A 16,155-nucleotide genomic window follows, 5' to 3' on the forward strand; every position below is an offset into this window, starting at 1 on the left:
ATTATCTGGGTGTTCCCTCATGCTTATCATATTGAAAATAGCAGGCAAAATGAGAATGTAAACTCTTCTGTATGAAAACCAAAATATAATATAAAAACCAGTTACAGTATTGTTCACTGTGTCTTGTGTATCTACTTTGCTAGTATAACTATGAGCCTGGTCTATAACAGAATTCTGGGACAAAGAAACCAAGTTTGAGGATTTGTTGATTGTTTAGGTGTGCGATCTGTGTCAGAGAAATATGATCCGCTTGAAGCCAGGGTTTTCTTGCTGTGCTGTACTTTCTTACTATGTGATTTTTCACAGACCTCAAAGTAAGGCAGTGAGTTGCCCAGATGGACTTTGCTTTATGCCGCCCTGAGTTTCCTAAGGGACACACACACACATGGAGATTCCCTTTGGTCTGTAACTTGTGCAGCTCAAAATCCAAGGTATCCTTCCCCTTGATGCTTCTTCCATCATCCATCCCAGTTTTCATTTCAAAAGCCTGCTTCCCAAATCTAGAATTCCAGGCCAAGATTCAGAAATCAAGCTCAGGCATTCCTATCAGCTTTAGGACATCATGGTAAAAATGTTCTAGATTTTAGAAGGTTCTCTGGTTCATCTTCTCAACAATCTCTCCTTCCTGTCTTGAAGATCTTATGGAGTGCTTATGAATCAAAAGATCCAGTGGCTGGATTATTCGTTCTGACACCCGACTAATATCTTATCACTTCTTTCATGCCCTTCCGTGAATGAAGTGTGCGAAAACCATACTGGGATTGCCATTGAAGTTGTTCTTCCTAACATGTGTCAGGGAAATCAGAGAAGAATGGGGCAGGCCTGTGACACTTCATTTTCAGTGGCTAGAAAAGGCTCTGCATTCAAATACCAGCTCCAGGGGTTACAATCCACAACAGCTTTTTAGAATTGGAGCTTACAATTTCCTTGCAAATAACTGTGGGAGCATGGCTAAATAATTATACATCGCTACCATTGTGTAAACCAGTTTAATTAACATTTTCCAGGCATGTCACATTTATACAATCACTAAATAATTTTCTAAAATTATGTTGCATTAGAAATTGCTACACATCAACTTGGATTATTTTTACTCATGGCTCTAATCATGCCTGAAATACATTATTTTTTTTTATTTTTTATTTTGTATCACTTTATTTATTTATTTTATTACTGTTCAGTACTTCCTTCGGAGACAATTCATACTTACAGGCTAGCCAGATGCTCTGTTCAATCTGTAAGTGTTATGTTTAACTGCCACTGACTTCATCAAAGCTGGCATTTTTTTTTTAAAGCAGTTAATAACATTATTAAATTTCCTTTTCATTCACTTTGTATTAAAGAAATCTTGGAACACATTCACTCCCATATCCCAACTTAGAATACACTGTAAAAATAAAAGAAATTTTTTTTAACGTTCAAACTTTGTGAGATTTAAGAAATGAGGAGGTTGTAAACATGGACTTTCCTGGTGGTTAGGTTTGTGGGCAGCGCATGTTTCAAGAAGATATGGTCCAGCTTACTGTCTATTTGAGAAGATATAAAAAATTGGACACAAACAATTCCTCTATTATTAGTCAAGTACTCAAATTACTTTTTGGTCTCCTTTAAGCCCATTGTTATTATTATTGCTACTGCTGCTATTATTCTAAATGCATTTTTTTAAGACTTTATCTATTTATTTGCCAGAGAGAAGATAACAAGTAGGGAGAGAGGCAGGCAGAGAGAGGGAGAGCAGGCTCCTGGCTGAGCAGAGAGCCTGAAGCGGGACTCAATCCCAGGATCCTGATACCATGACCTAAACTGAAGGCAGAGGCTTAACCCACTGAGCCACCCAGGAGCCCTATAAACGCATTCATCCCCCCCCCCCCACTCCGCCTAAAGTACTAATCCCAAGCAAGCAAGACTAATAAATCAAGAAATGTTCTTAGGCATGAAACTGAAACGAAATTAGGAATACAAATGGAAGGAATGGTACAATCAAATGTGTAAGCCCTGACTGAGGTAATAGTTTGGGCTCCAAACGCATTGAGATGAGTGGTTAAATAAGCAGAAGGATTAGCAGTTAGGTCACCAAATTAGTCTTCTGAATTTTCTTGCTCTGTCAAGAATTCAATTTGTTTCCCGCTATCATTTACCATGCTGTATTAGCCATAGTACTTTATCTATCAGTATTTCCAAATTATAAGCCTCTTACTCATAGCTATATCTCTATGAAGGATTTATTTAAAGGCTCTGACAATGAAAGCGCAGTTGATAATATCTGTTGGATTTTATGTGCGACAGAAAGTGCTTTTGCAAAATTCTCACTTTCATGCATTAGAAAAAAGAATAAACACGCTTTATATCTTTGCCTTCACTCTTTTAAGCACTATGAAGATTTTTGGAGAAAACAAATGTGGGGAATTCCAAAACACAGAAGAATACTACTTTTCTTTCTTTCTTTCTTTCTTTCTTTTTTTTTACTTCAATAGAATATTTGTATTGAAAAGTAGATTTTTTGAGGCAGGAGAACTTTCTTTTAGTTGACAGCTTTGTGGGTAAAGAAGTATTAGGCGACATTTATACAGTGCCAAACCATTATTCTGGCTGAATCTGGTTTCCAGTAACTATACCCAAATCATTGCCTGTCTAGAAATTGGAAAGCATGGCCTTTTTGGTCCCAGTCCATACAGAATCCTTGTTTATCTCTCGTACACATTTGTAACAGAACATCTAGGTCTGAAGTAAATCTCTACTTTTGCTAGGAACATGGATGTGAGGAAAAAATCCAAACTGTATGCTTTATTAACAAAGATAAATTATTTTTGATCTGATATAAATGAGGGGGCCAGTTGATGTGGAAATACATTCAGTTACCATGTCTGGATTCTGTGAAGTGCCCTATCGTCTGCCAAAATATCCTCAGGTTGATGCTGTTTCCAGTCCTCATGGCACATGGGTCAATTCAACATTATCCAGCAGGCTGGAAACATACAAGGAATGGCCAAGTGGCAGCTTCCTCACCCAGCTTTAGCCCTTTATACCACATCTAGAGAAATGGTTTCCAGCACTTGAACATTCAGATTAAATTGTTATTTTAAAGCAGTGTATAAATTGGCAAAAACCATTCTTACTCATGAAGACAGTTTAGGTCCAATGAGAATATGGTTTGTTCATGCACGTACTGACACTTCTGGGTCAAGAATTCTCGCTCATTGAAGTCTGCTACAAATGGAGAATAATATCTAAATATTAAATATCTAATGGTAAAGGATACACATTTTGAGTATTTTAATGCCCAAATCACTTTCCTCTTAATACATGTCTACTACCTATAAAAAGAGAGAGAGTTTTTGTTGTTTTTTTTGTTTTTGTTTTCAAAATAAACATGTCACTCTGAAATTGTGGGGGTCCTAGGGAAAAGCAACATGTAAGTCATCTTATGAAAATCTAGCTCACTGGGCTGTGTTCTGCACCCAAGTAGTTGCTCATGCCGATTCCACTGTTTGACACACCTTTGACACACTGTTTGACACACACTGTTTGACCACCTTCTTGCACCTGCCTGACATTTTTTTCCATTTCTCAAGGTTCAGCGGCAGGGTCCACCTCATGATACTTGTGATACTTACATTATATTGAAATTATTGGTTACGTGCCTGGGTCAAGATCTGCAGGATCCCGTGGTCTGGAATGGTGTCTCAAAGTTCCATCATTTCCCCCTAGCATATTGCCTACCTGACTCATGATGGGCAGTTACCAATGTATCTTGAAAAAGAGATAAAACAATTTAATCCAAAAGGAAGAATGTATTTCACTGAAAGGGCACCGCTTCAGACAAAGCTGTTTATGAAATGATTTTAAGTTATGTCTATGAAAATGATTTTAAGTTATGTCTATGAAAAATGGAGTAATAAGGTAATTAGCAAGTAAAACAAATGGCCAAAGACCTACACTAAGACAAAGTGTTTCTTTGACCTGCCTTGCTTCAGTGGACCTAATATACCAGTTATAACTGAAAACTGGCATATTTTCTTTCTTTGAAAGTATAGACAATTTAAAGATATTCAAATTTCCCAACACAAAAAGCAACTTTTTGTAAAGTTGCCCATGAGTTTCCTTTCCATTATTTAATGTAATTAGATGTTTAGCAATTCTTAGAATCAAGTGGATTTGTGTCAAGAGAGTGTTACGTTGAATTTCTTTAATATTAAAAAATATAAAAATTAATGTCCAGCCATGCATGTGCTGAAAGAATATCTTTTAAGGAATAAAAGTTACTGTCATGTTTCATTTTAAGACATTTGTCTAATAAATGATCTCCAAACCAAATGACCACGGGCTCCTTTGTGAAACAAAAAGCTTTCCTTGTGACTTTAATCTAGCTTTATTTTTTTTTCTTCTTCTTTTTTTTTTTTTTTGCAGGATTCTCTTTTTCTTCCATCTCTGGGTCTGCTCCCTTGTGACTGATAGCCAACCCTCTTGTTGTGCCCGAGTTCTTGCCCTTAGTGGGGTTTGGAGGCAGCGTGAAGTCTGAAGCAAAGGTCAAGCCACACAGGTTTGTTGAGACATCCTCGTGCTTCATGATATTCCAGGTGAATCTGCATAAGCTTTTTTTTTTTTTTTTTTTAAGTCTTTTGACTGGCAACATCATGAGCAGGATGTTTTACAACATATCAGCCAACCATCCTGTTTATCATACAGGGCCATATCACAGGCTAGCATTATGAACGAGGTGAGGGTTGGGAGTCAGTTGAAAGTTGAATAAATAAATCAACAAACAAATTAATTAATTAATTTTCAGATGGCAGCAACCCCCAGCTCAAGGGTGAAGGTGAAATTCCCAGGCTGGCAGGCATTTATAACTCTAACTGTGGCTCAGGCCCATATATAGGTCCACCACCAGCCCAGTGCTTTCCTGACCTCATAAAGAAATAGATGTCACACACAATAAGGAGCTCATCCAGTTTGGGGGAGTGGCAGAAAGTGTTTGACTAAAGTTGTTAATGCACATGGACCACCCCTCCCCCCAATTTGTAGTGACTTTATAAAACACATATAATTTGCACCCCCATTTAAAGACACTCATTCTTGTATGAAGAAAAAAAAAACCTCAAAGATGACTTCCCAAGGACCAAAAAAAAAAAAAAGTCTCCAAATGCTTTTCAGAGTTAGTCATTCAAAAACTTAGTCTAAATATTCACCCAATGATTTTTAGCCAAAAAATAAAAAATAAATAGTCTGGGTCTATAGAAAGCTCCACAAATATCCATCCTATTCTTTATTTAACTATAAAATGTATTTTTGTCTCTTGGCAAAATGGTATTTTGTCTCTTGACAAAAATGCTATTCTGACAGAATACGAATTCATAGATTTAGTTTGTTCTAATTTTATGTTGTTGGAGGGTTTTTTTTTTAACTTCTCTAATTCAGAGAGGAAATTTTCAAAACTCGATCTTTAAAAAGAACTCAAATGACTAAAGAGAAATCTCGTATGGGAAAAAAACACAATAACAACAACAAAAACTTTTGTCTAGAAATGTAAACAGATCAACAGGCGCTTGCCCCTGACTATTTTCCCAGAGCCTTCCTCTCAAGCCACTCCTCTGACAGAAAGGGGCCTGGACCTCGCCCTAGCCTGGCCTTCCTGAGGCAACCGGCCTCTGTCATGGAAAAGGAACAGCCATGACCAAATACAGCCATGGAATCGGTTTGCGGCCGCATTGGTAATTACATAATATCATGACGAGGGGACCCTGAGGGCCCATATCTAGCTCTCAGTACCTCTACTTGCTACTGAGGACATTGTAGGGGCTTAGATTCTCATTTCTTAAAGTCTATTTTTTTTCTTCCTAAAACTCAAACTCTAAAGACTTCTCAGTACAGTAAGTTTATGGTTGTCCCTAGCAATTGAATAGTAAGTTTAGCCTCCTAATTAATTTTCTGTGTTTGCCTTAATAATAGAAGTTAACACTGACTGAAGGTTTATTTGTGCCAGGAGTGGTTCTAAGTTCTTTGAGTCTATTAGTTTATTTAGCTCTCATTTAAATAATTAATTCCATGAGTCAGAGGCTCTCGATTATCTCCTTCTAACAGATGCGGAAACCCAGGTAAAATGTCCTTTGCCTCTGCAAGTCATGCTTGGAGCCCCTCTGCTCTGTTGCCTTATACTTCAGATTTTTAAACCTGAAATTATTCTGTTCATAAAAAGGAAGGTCATACGAAATGGTTTTAACAGCTTACTTCTATTTTTTTTTTTTAAAGATTTTATTTATTTGACAGACAGAGATCACAAATAGGCAGAGAGGCAGGCAGAGAGAGAGAGGAGGAAGCAGACTCCCTGCTGAGCAGAGAGCCCAATGCGGTACTGGATCCCAGGACCCTGAGATCATGACCTGAGCTGAAGGCAGAGGCTTAACCCACTGAGCCACCCAGGCGCCCCAGCTTACTTCTATTTTAAGTTAAACGTTTTATGACAGTCTCGCGTGCTAAGCCTGTTATAAATGCTCTACACAGATAGGAATTCATCGAATCTTTGGTCAGGTCCTGAGTGGTAGGGAGCATTAGTATTCCCATTGTATGGAAAAGGAAATTGAGACAAAGAGAGGCTAAGGAGCTTGCCCAGTGTCCCCCAGCTAGTTGGTACAGAGTAGGAATATAGGGCAGTGGGGGTGAGGGGGATGCAATATGCCAACTGTTGCAATTATTTTAGCTTTCTAGTCCTGCCACTGCTATTTGTCTTTGAACAAATTGTCCCATCTTTCTGATTCTTAGCAATCTCATTTATCAATAGAGGGGAGGGACTCCATGATCTCTAAGATCGCTTCAAATAATCCTATTGATTTGGATACCACAAACCCTGTCAAGTCGCATGGAGAAAAACATTGTTTATGCCAGCCGGAAGAATTAGACACAGATTCCAGCTTTTAAACTAGCTGTGCACCCTAACACTTCTCTGCGAGTCTCTAAGAACAGTTTTTGGGAAAGGATCTAGCAGGAAGCTAAGAAGGTAAGAAAGATTCTGATGGTCTCTAGAAATGCCAATTTCAGTTCTGCATCTGCCAACAGGTCTAGCTAATCCTCAAAACCCTGTATAAATCCTGGCCCGCTATGCAAGATAATGGAGAAGAGAAACTAGAGAAATCAGAAATTTGGGGGAAGTATGATAAAACAACAGAGACCAATGAAATTTAAGATTACCTGGAGGTATCATTACACTAGCTTGTCCCTCTTACTAGCGCAAACTCACTTTTGCTCTATAGAAGAGCGAGATAAATTAATCCACAGCTTTCAAGTGAGTTAATAGCTTAATGCAGATCCAATGTGGAAATAAATTAGGTCCTTTTAAACTGATTACAGCATGTCACACTAAATGGTAGATTACAAAATATACTCACTTTGCAGTTGTATGTACAAATATGATTATATTCAGGACAAAACAAATACCCCGAAATGAAGTAAAGCTTCTAGACCTGAAGGCAATCAGGGAGATTATATTATCCACCAGAGGCCCAGAGGGATTATGTGATTTGCCTAAGGTCATGTAGATAGTAAGTGGATATTCCAGGTTTTAGCCAGGCTTTCTTGAGCTCAAGTTGAAGGAAGGGTTATTCCGCAGCCTGCATGCAGACAACTTATTATAATGATAATAATAATTACAATAGCCATTTACTGAGTTCACTGAGCCAGGTACTCTGCTCCCCTTTGTACATAGAATCCCTTGCCCACCCACTCATATCTCTATGAGGTCTGTCTAGTTTTCCCCGTTTTATAGATCAAATCACTGAGACTGCATTTGTGACTGTTCTAAGTTACACAGCTAGCAAATACTGAGGGGGGGGGGGGTCTAGCTTCAGCCCTGAATCTGCACTCTTCCCACTGGACTCACTGCTTCATCCATGGGGACTGACATGACCACATCTTTGGCTGGTTTTCCTTTAAAATCAGTATTTGAGCGTCCTACAATGATAGCCTCATGCCCAAATGGTCAAAAGAAAGTAATAGCACCCTCGAGGTTCTTAGCCCTCACATTCAAAGGAAGAGGGGATCAGAACGTACCTTCTTTACTGTTCTTGAAGAGTAACTAATTGACTTTCAGTAAAACTAAGTGTGTAACCCATCTACCAAATTATTAAAACATTACCTTTTCAGCCTATGTAGGCCATGGATTCCAGATCATGAACTTAAAATCAAAACCAAGTAAGTCAAATCCAAGAGGATGAAAAGGGGCCATTAAGCCTGGTGCTCTGTAAATTAATACTTTGAGGTAAACTTAGAAGTATTATAGAAAATTACTATTTATTTGATGTTTCATTCTATTTGAAAGAGAAATTCCCAAATGTTCAATACTACCCTATGTTTAAAAGTTAAAAATCTTCTGTAAATGGATAGAGTCATGATAGCACTGAGCACGTTGGGGGAGGACAGCTACAATCATAGTATAGTGTCATAGCATAATATTTTAGATTTACCAGCTGAACTGTTAAATGTTTGATGTGTATTAGAGGCATTAGTTCCAAGGCAAAATGAAGCGATATTATGTTTAACTGTTTGTTTGGAAACTTCTTTTATTAAAAAAAAAGTTTTTTTTAATAATGCTATTTGCAACACAGGTGTGATAATACTCAATATTGTGTACTTGATATAGTGAATTTAGGAATGTAACAATCCATCTAGATGATGCCCATCCCCTCCTCCATTAGACACCCTAGTAGCAAAATGTAAATACCCTTTTAAAAAATAAAGAGGCCTTTGAGCTGTTGGAGCAGAATAGGGCGGGGCAAGGAAAAGTGCTCTTTCCTGACTCTTGCTTCTGGCTTTGACTTCATTGAGTAAGGGCAGTTCTCAAAGAACTTCGACAAATCCTTCCATGCTCCACAAAAGCACAAGAGAAGGAAAGCTTGTCATTCACAAGCAGCTATGGACAAAACCAGAGGCACAGGACAGGGTTAGGAAAATGAGGGGGAGGAAAAAGTTGGAGTAAAGTGCACAGTTACTGTCAAAAAAATATATTATTTTGATCCTAAGAAAATTAAGAGAATTTCATCTAATGAACTAGATTGCTGACCTTTTAATACATTTGGTTTTCATGGAACATACAATCACCATCGGACATAAAAGACTAGTTTGCTTTTTTAAAAAAATTGCTTGGAGTTATCTACAGGAATCTTGTGAACGCATTTCAGGGATAACATTCTGCAGCTCTTTGGGTATTGGATGATTTCCTCGGGTAAGTCCACAAGGAAATAGGGAAATGTTAAATTCACGGATTCAAGTGGGCATACCCCCAATCCTCTGATTCCTTTGCCCACCACTACCCCCCTCCCCTCGCTCCTTCTTTTCCTAAATGCCAGTACTTTCCAGTTCTCCATCCTCTACCCCTATGGCATGAGACCGGGAAATCATGAAGAGTTTCTCCTTGTTTGTAAACTGCCTCTGCACCGGCTGAGGTGACTGGCCCGCGGGTGGCCCTTGGCTGGGATCCTCGGGGGGCCTCTGCTGCGCCCCCGGGGCCGTGGGGACCTCACAGTCTGGACTTTTACTGGCTACTGCTTCCACAACCGACTCCAAAGAGGTGCCAGCCTCCCGCAGTGGGGTGTAGCCCTTATTGCAGCAGGATGGGTCATCGGACTGGGAGCTCGGCGAGTCCGGCCTGGCAGGGGGCGAGTCCTCCAGCCGCAGGGACCGGGAGGGGGAGGCAGCTTTGGCCAGAAGGCTCGAGTCCAGCTCCGCGCTGCCCGGGGAGGGCGGGGGCTCAGGGGACATTGGCGCCCTGTAGTCCGGGAGCCCGCTGGTGCTGCGGCGCCGCAGGGCCGCATACCTGCCGGTCCTGGGCAGGCGGCCACCCTGCCCCCTGGCGGTGTGCGCCGCCGCCGCGCCCTCGGGCTCCTCCAGCTCTCTGGGCGCCCAGCGCGAGCCGCCCGGGGCACCACGGAGGTCGGTCAAGCTCAGGTCGAGCTCGCCCCGCGGAATCTCTCGGGAGCCACGTTCCCCAGGCGGCCTCTGCCAGCTGCAGCTCGCGCCTTCCGCGTCCCCGTCCCCATCCCCGGCGCCATCCCCGTCCCCGTCGCGGTCCCCTTGCAAGGGTAGCAGCGCGAAGGCGCTCACCGAGGAGCCCACGAGGGAGCTGGCGGTGCTCTGGCGCCCCCAGCTCTCGGGTGGGCTGCAGGGCGCCGGGCTGCCGCTGCTGCTGGCGGCCGCGGTGGCGGCGGCGGCAGCGGCCACCGCGGCGGCGGCAGCGGCGGCGGCCCGGCGACGGCTGGCCACGCCCGAGCGCTCGCGGTAGATGCTGTACACGGCCTCCGCCAGGCTCGGGGGCTCCCGCGGGCAGCGCGGGGACGAGGCCAGGTCCGGCGGGGACGCGGCGCCCTTGGCCCCGCCGCCGCCCCCGCCCAGGGCGGCGGGGTGGGGCCAGGAGCCCCTGGCCAGCATCGCCCCCGCCCCGAAGGCGTCCCCCGCGCTGCCGCTGCAGCTCCCGGGCTTCAGCTCCAGGCCCCGCGACTGCACGTAGCTGAGGAAGCCGTTGAGCGGCGGGGCCCCGGTGGGCGCCGAAGCGGGGGCGGAGGACGAGGAGGCGGCGGCAGCGGCGGCAGCCGCGGCGGCAGCCAGGTCTTTGGCGCGGAGACTGTGCACGTCGATGACGGTGGAGTAGAGGTCCCGCAGGTTGATGATCTTGGTCTTCTTGTCTCGGTTCTCGTGGAGCACCGCGTTGGCGCAGATGAAGAGGAAGATGCCGATGCCCATGATGAGGGGCCCGAAGACCTTGAGTTTGTCAGAGTGCAGGTACCCGGAGAAGATGCGGAAGAAGAAACCCACAGACGTGGAAGAGGACGAAGGGCCGGCGGACCGCGCGGGAGGTGTGCTCCGGGGCGCGCCCACCAAACTCGAGTTGACACCCCCCGGTGTCCCCAGGTGGTTCCTGGACCGGTTTTTGCTGCCACTGCCGCTGCTATTGGCCGTGGTCGGGGCGCGGTGGCCGCTGCCTGCGGGTGGCAGCTGCTTACCCCCTTCCCTGTTGGTCCCGTTGGCCTTGGGCCAGTAGCCCACGACCGCCATGGCTATGCCCACCAGCAACACCAGGATCCCGCAGAGGGCAATGAGCCCCGAGATGGAGCACAGCTTTAGCTTGCCTTTCACCACCACCACATCGTTCTTGCGCCTTTTCTTGGCTTTCCGCTTGCGCTTGGGGACCTGGGTTGGGGGGCGGAGGGGATCCTGCTTTCTGGCGGAAATCCTCAGGAGGCCGCCGGTGGCTATCATGGTGAGCCAGAGCCCTGCGGGGCTAGTCTCTGTGGCAGAGGCTTGTGTAGTGGGGGCGCCAGCTGTCCACTAGCTGCTCCGCCACCTCCTCCTGCTGCAAAGCAGAGGAAGACAGTCAGAGGGTATAGGCTTGGCTGCAGCAACATCCCACGCTCTGCAAACGTCCCGCTCCCAGGTCCCACCACATGTGTGCCACCCCAGGGCTACCCACTAAGTGAGGTGCCGGCCGCAGGGACCAGGGGGGTGGGGTGGACGGATCAGGGCCCAGAAACGCTGTTGCAGTCTTTGATAGGAGGTCATAAAACAATTTGAGAGAACTCCTTCTCCCCCACACCACCTTCCCACACACATTCTGTAGGTGATATTCCAGCATTGCTGATTTCAAATCCTCCCAGCTGGCAGCCGAAGGAGTGCTGACCATTAGTAGAATCCAAAGGTGGGGACTCAAAAGTGGTGGTTGAGGACTTTCCTGGCAAAAGCCTTTTCCCCTTTGTCCTATTCCTATGGGAATCAGAAGATTGCCCAAGGGAGCTGTACAGGAGGTTCAAGTCTCTAAGCAGAGGAATTTGTCAATGTTTAGCCCAAAGTCACCAAAACAGTCACAAAAGTTACTGTTTTATAATGACAAAAGCAATTTCCATCACTGGATGAAAATTAAAGGTCACATACTGGCAGGCAGACGGCTTATTTACTGCAGATAATTAATAGAGAGTTCATTTCGGGGAGAACACCAGAACTACATCAGTCTTCTGGCAATAAATCCCTTCACAAAGTTGTCTCCCACTTACTCCTGTTCCTACAGCTAAAGGCAAGCAGCATTTCCCCTCATCTCTCTTTTGCAACATCTGGACAGCTTCTTGGGGTGGAATATTTAGTTTTAGGTAACTGGTTATGTAACTGAGCTCTTCCTTCTGGCCTCCTCTCCTCCCTCAGAGGAACTCCCTTAAAGGTACCCTGTGCTAAATCTCATCAGGGACTTTGAGAAGTCCCCTAGAATCTCTAAAAGAAAGATCTTCCCCACCCCCTTCTGTAGAAAAATTACAATCTTAAAAGAAAAGGGGGGGAAAAAGCCACTCTACCATAAGAGCTTTCTGACCCCTTATTAATGTGCCAAAAGCACTCTTCAGAATCCTCATATTCAAATGAGAAGGCAATTAACTAGGTATAGCAGTCTACATAATAATCATGATTTGTAGAATGACATCTCCCCCAAGTGAGAGCTTGTTTTCTTCATCTTTCTCTCATGAGGTCATTTTTAGAAAGGGAGGGTGGCAACAATCAATGCACTATCCTATAGGAAGTTTAGTCGTTTATAATAAAGCCCTGTAGGTAAATGCACAGATGCATCTTTGTTAATATCTGTGAGCTTCTAAAAATTTCAATCCTGCTGGATCCCCAGAGTAAAACATTTTCTGTTCCATTGGTTGTGTTCCCTCCTATAATAGAGATGCTAAAATTAAGGGCATTGTATGAATTTGAAAGGCTCAGATATCACTCACAAGCCTTTTGGTATTTTATCCTTTATGAAATAATTCATGTTTTAGAATAAATTACCCTTTGAAAATGTGGGATTACTTAGGAAGAATTTTGCTTTTAATTGGTGCCTGGGTAAAGAGCTTTGGCCCTTGATCCCCTCCATTATATTAATATAGGCAGAATCTTTTCTCCGCTGGTGGCAAAGCAGAGAGTAATCAGTTCTTTACAATGTTTGCAAGTCAATGTCTCCTTGGAACTTAGTTGGTTTTCAGTAAAGAGAAATACGAGGTAGGTTAGAGAGGGGTTAGTAGAGAGAATACATCTATAAGCCTTTAAAATTTTGTTTCAAGAAGAGGCTGCACCAGTAAGTACAAACAGATTGTAAAAAAAAAAATAAAATAAAATAAAAAAAAATGTAGCTACTGTTCATCTGTCATCCCCCAAAATAAGCACATTTATTGTGTAGTTGTAACACAGAGACTGCTGTTTTAAGTGATCCCTAGACTGTAGTATCTTTAATGCAATAATCTGGAGATCTGCAGTCATTTTAAGGATTCAGGAGCCAGACATTTTAGAAAGAAACCTAGACTCAGTTGGCCGGGTAGCTCTCCCAGAAGAGAGAAGGGCTAACATTTTCTTGGGCACTGATAAGGTACACCAGAGTGCTGAGCATCTTTGGGAAAGAAGGCACCCACATGTATGTCTCCTCAGTAAGACAGCCTTGGCTCTGGGTAGACAGCACATCAGGAAAACTGGAATGGATTTCAACAATCGTTTACAGATCTTAAAATTAGTTTAATAGCTAGTAATTAACTCCCTAGTTTATTATTCTTTCAGCTCCCTTTAAGGCTGAACTCCTTTATAATGTATTGTCATCTGACCTGAAATACTGACAAAAGTCAGATGGCAAAGAAGACCCACCTTTGAGGCTTTTCTTTATACATAATGAAGGGAAACAAACTTGGCAGTCGAGGTTGGCTGCCCTCGCAATTTACTGCCTGGTGCCGGTCTTTCCGTGGTTAAGGAATGGAGGATGGGGGAAGCAAAGGAGGGATGTCTAAAAATACAACTGCTTCCAAGAGAGACATTCAAGTTCTCGGCTCATGATGGATTAAGCCCCACTCGGCGTCTGAGGCTCCCAGCCCACAGGCTGGGAGCGCCCTGCCCTGCCCGGGACTCAGTGCAGGTCCTCGACCCCCCACTCCCTAATGGGCAGGACAGCGAACCCCTTGCCCTGCTATTTGGTCTGCTTATTTATGTTGGAGTCACATGAGTGCAGCAGCTGGGAGTCCGCCTCTGGAAAGAACACAGGCAGGAGCGAAGTGAGGGCAATCCTGAGCTCGCTTTTCCTGGGCAGCGCATCCCATGCAGCCCGCCCAGGAAAACGACGCTGCCGGAGCTGCAGCAGCCCGGGGGACCCGGGCTCGGGGCCGCAGGGCTGGGGAGGGCCAGCTCGGGGGCCGAGTACTCACAGAATTGCTCAAAATGGCAGCACTATAAGCAAACAATATCGCTCACTTACCGGGGAAGGCTGGGGCAGCTCCGGGGCGGCGAACGGGCGCTCGGGCGACACAAAGGAACCATGGAGAAACTTTTTCAGTCCGAGCCGACGGCGGGGCGCAGGGACAGCGCCTCGGGGCCCACCAGGAGAGCGCGGCTCAGCAGCCCAGCCGGGGCGAGCGCCCGCCCCAGGTTCGCAGCCCCCTCCGCGGCTGTGGCGAGAGCCATTTCCAAGAGTTTCCAAGAAGTGTCAGGTCCTCCGCTGCCCGCATCCTGCCTCGGAGCCGACCTCCCCGCCGCCGCTCCTCCTGCGCCTCCCCGCGAGCCCTGCCGCGGCGCTCCCGGGCCGGCCCCAGCGCCTCTTTTGTGCGGCTGCGGCGCGCCGGGCTCCGCCGGGTGGAGTTGAGCCCGCGGTGGCGGCGGCGGCGGCAGCGGCTGGCGCGGCTCGGGGCGGCCGGACTCGCGGCTGTTGCTAAGAGACCGGAGCCATGACACAGGGAAATTGCGGCAGGATGGCAGTCGGTACCCGGCCCGACTCTGCTGCTCGGGGGCGCACCCGCCCCCCGCCCCGCCCCCCGCCTCCTCCACGGCGCTGCTCCCCGCCCCCCCCGCCACTCCGCGCCGGCCTCCCCGCGCTCCCCCCCTTCACTTCCTCCGCAGCCCGCCGCCGGTGCCTTCGGGGGAACCGTTTCCCCGAGGACCGGGAGGCGCTGGGGGCGGGGGGGAGCGAAGTGTGACGGGGGGCGGGGGGCGGGGAAGCCGGCGGGGCGCACCTCGGCCTCGGCCTACCCCGCCCCCGGGGCGCCCCGGGACCGCCGCCCGCCTTGGCCGGGAGCTTTGTTCTTTTCCCTCCAACTACCTGTCTGAGCAGCGTGCCGGAGGGCGCCCAAAGGAAGGGCCGGCACTCCCGGAGGATCTGCCCGTCAGCGTCCGAGGGGCGCTCTGGGGCGCGAGAGGGGTCAGCGCCCCGTCTCCCGCCCTCCCGCCCTCCTGTCCTCCCTCTTCCCTCTCCTCTTTTGTTGCCTCCACTCTCGGACACGACGCAGCCTGGGCTGCTTCTCCCCCTCCCTCTTGGGAGTTTGCGGTGTGGACGCACAGCGAGCACAGTAAGTTGTCCCCCAGCGAAGTCGGGCCCGCGGAGCAGAGCCGCCCCCGCCGCGCGGCGCTCACCGCGGGCCGCCGGGCCGCCAGCGTCTGATGCCCTCGCGCCCCAGCCCAGCCGGGCTTTGTGACCGGCCTCCCCGGGACCGCGGCGTCTCCCCGGCACGCGGGGCAGCTAGGGCTCCGCGGAGGTTAGAATGGGCTCCGGGGAGCTTCCTTGGGCAGCCCCTCTGGCTCCCACCCCGTGCGGTAATCAGCAGGCGCTAAAAGGAAAAGTATGATTCTCCAGGAATCCGGGTTAGGATCAAAGAGGGGGAGGTGGGGGTAGGGAGGATGTCCAAACTCCCTACGTCATTTTAAAAATGCGCGAGGTGGAGAGAGAAAGATCTTGTTTCCTAGCTCATCCCTGTCCTCCGAACTGTAGAGTAAACATGACAGGGCAAAGAGAATTTCAAAGTGGAATTTCCCCACGGAGTATTGAGAAAGTAAGAAAGATTTTAATTATCTATTGAAGTGAGGCAGCCAGGATTCAGGAAGAAAGCGAGAAAAGAGCGGAGGAAACAAGTGCTGTCTGAACTTTGGGGTGCCGACAGAAATCTTGTGACGGTGGTGTGGAGTGGGTGTTGTCTGTGCTGAGTTTTGCTGTCTAAGGATCCACTGAACCCACACAGGAGGGCTTTGCTGGCCACAGTTCCAGTTACAAGATTGTTTCTCCTTAATACACACATCCTTCACTTGTCTTTAAAACACAAGCATGCACTTTTCAAAAAGAACAATAAGGACAAAAACATTTGCCGGTCCAGTGATGTAACTGTGGGCCATGTTGTATGAAGTGGA

At 46.7% G+C, this 16,155-nt stretch overlaps 1 protein-coding gene across 1 annotated transcript; it reads right to left on the reverse strand.

The window, feature by feature from the left end:
- Window positions 1-4,171: 4,171 nt before the first annotated feature.
- On the reverse strand, window positions 4,172-14,642 carry TMEM200C (transmembrane protein 200C). Its single transcript, XM_059139470.1, has 2 exons — window positions 14,240-14,642; window positions 4,172-11,335 (listed from the first exon to the last, which is right to left on the reverse strand). The coding sequence occupies exon 2, from the start codon at window positions 11,239-11,241 to the stop codon at window positions 9,325-9,327; it is 1,917 nt and encodes a 638-aa protein (XP_058995453.1). The 5' UTR covers window positions 11,242-11,335; window positions 14,240-14,642; the 3' UTR covers window positions 4,172-9,324.
- Window positions 14,643-16,155: the final 1,513 nt, after the last annotated feature.

The sequence above is a fragment of the Mustela lutreola genome, chromosome 11 (assembly GCF_030435805.1).
Source record: "Mustela lutreola isolate mMusLut2 chromosome 11, mMusLut2.pri, whole genome shotgun sequence".
NCBI classification, from domain to species: domain Eukaryota; kingdom Metazoa; phylum Chordata; class Mammalia; order Carnivora; family Mustelidae; genus Mustela; species Mustela lutreola.

Excerpts from the sequence above, each read along its gene's own strand:
- TMEM200C (XM_059139470.1), bottom strand. The coding sequence starts at position 11,241 with ATGATAGCCACCGGCGGCCTCCTGAGGATTTCCGCCAGAAAGCAGGAT.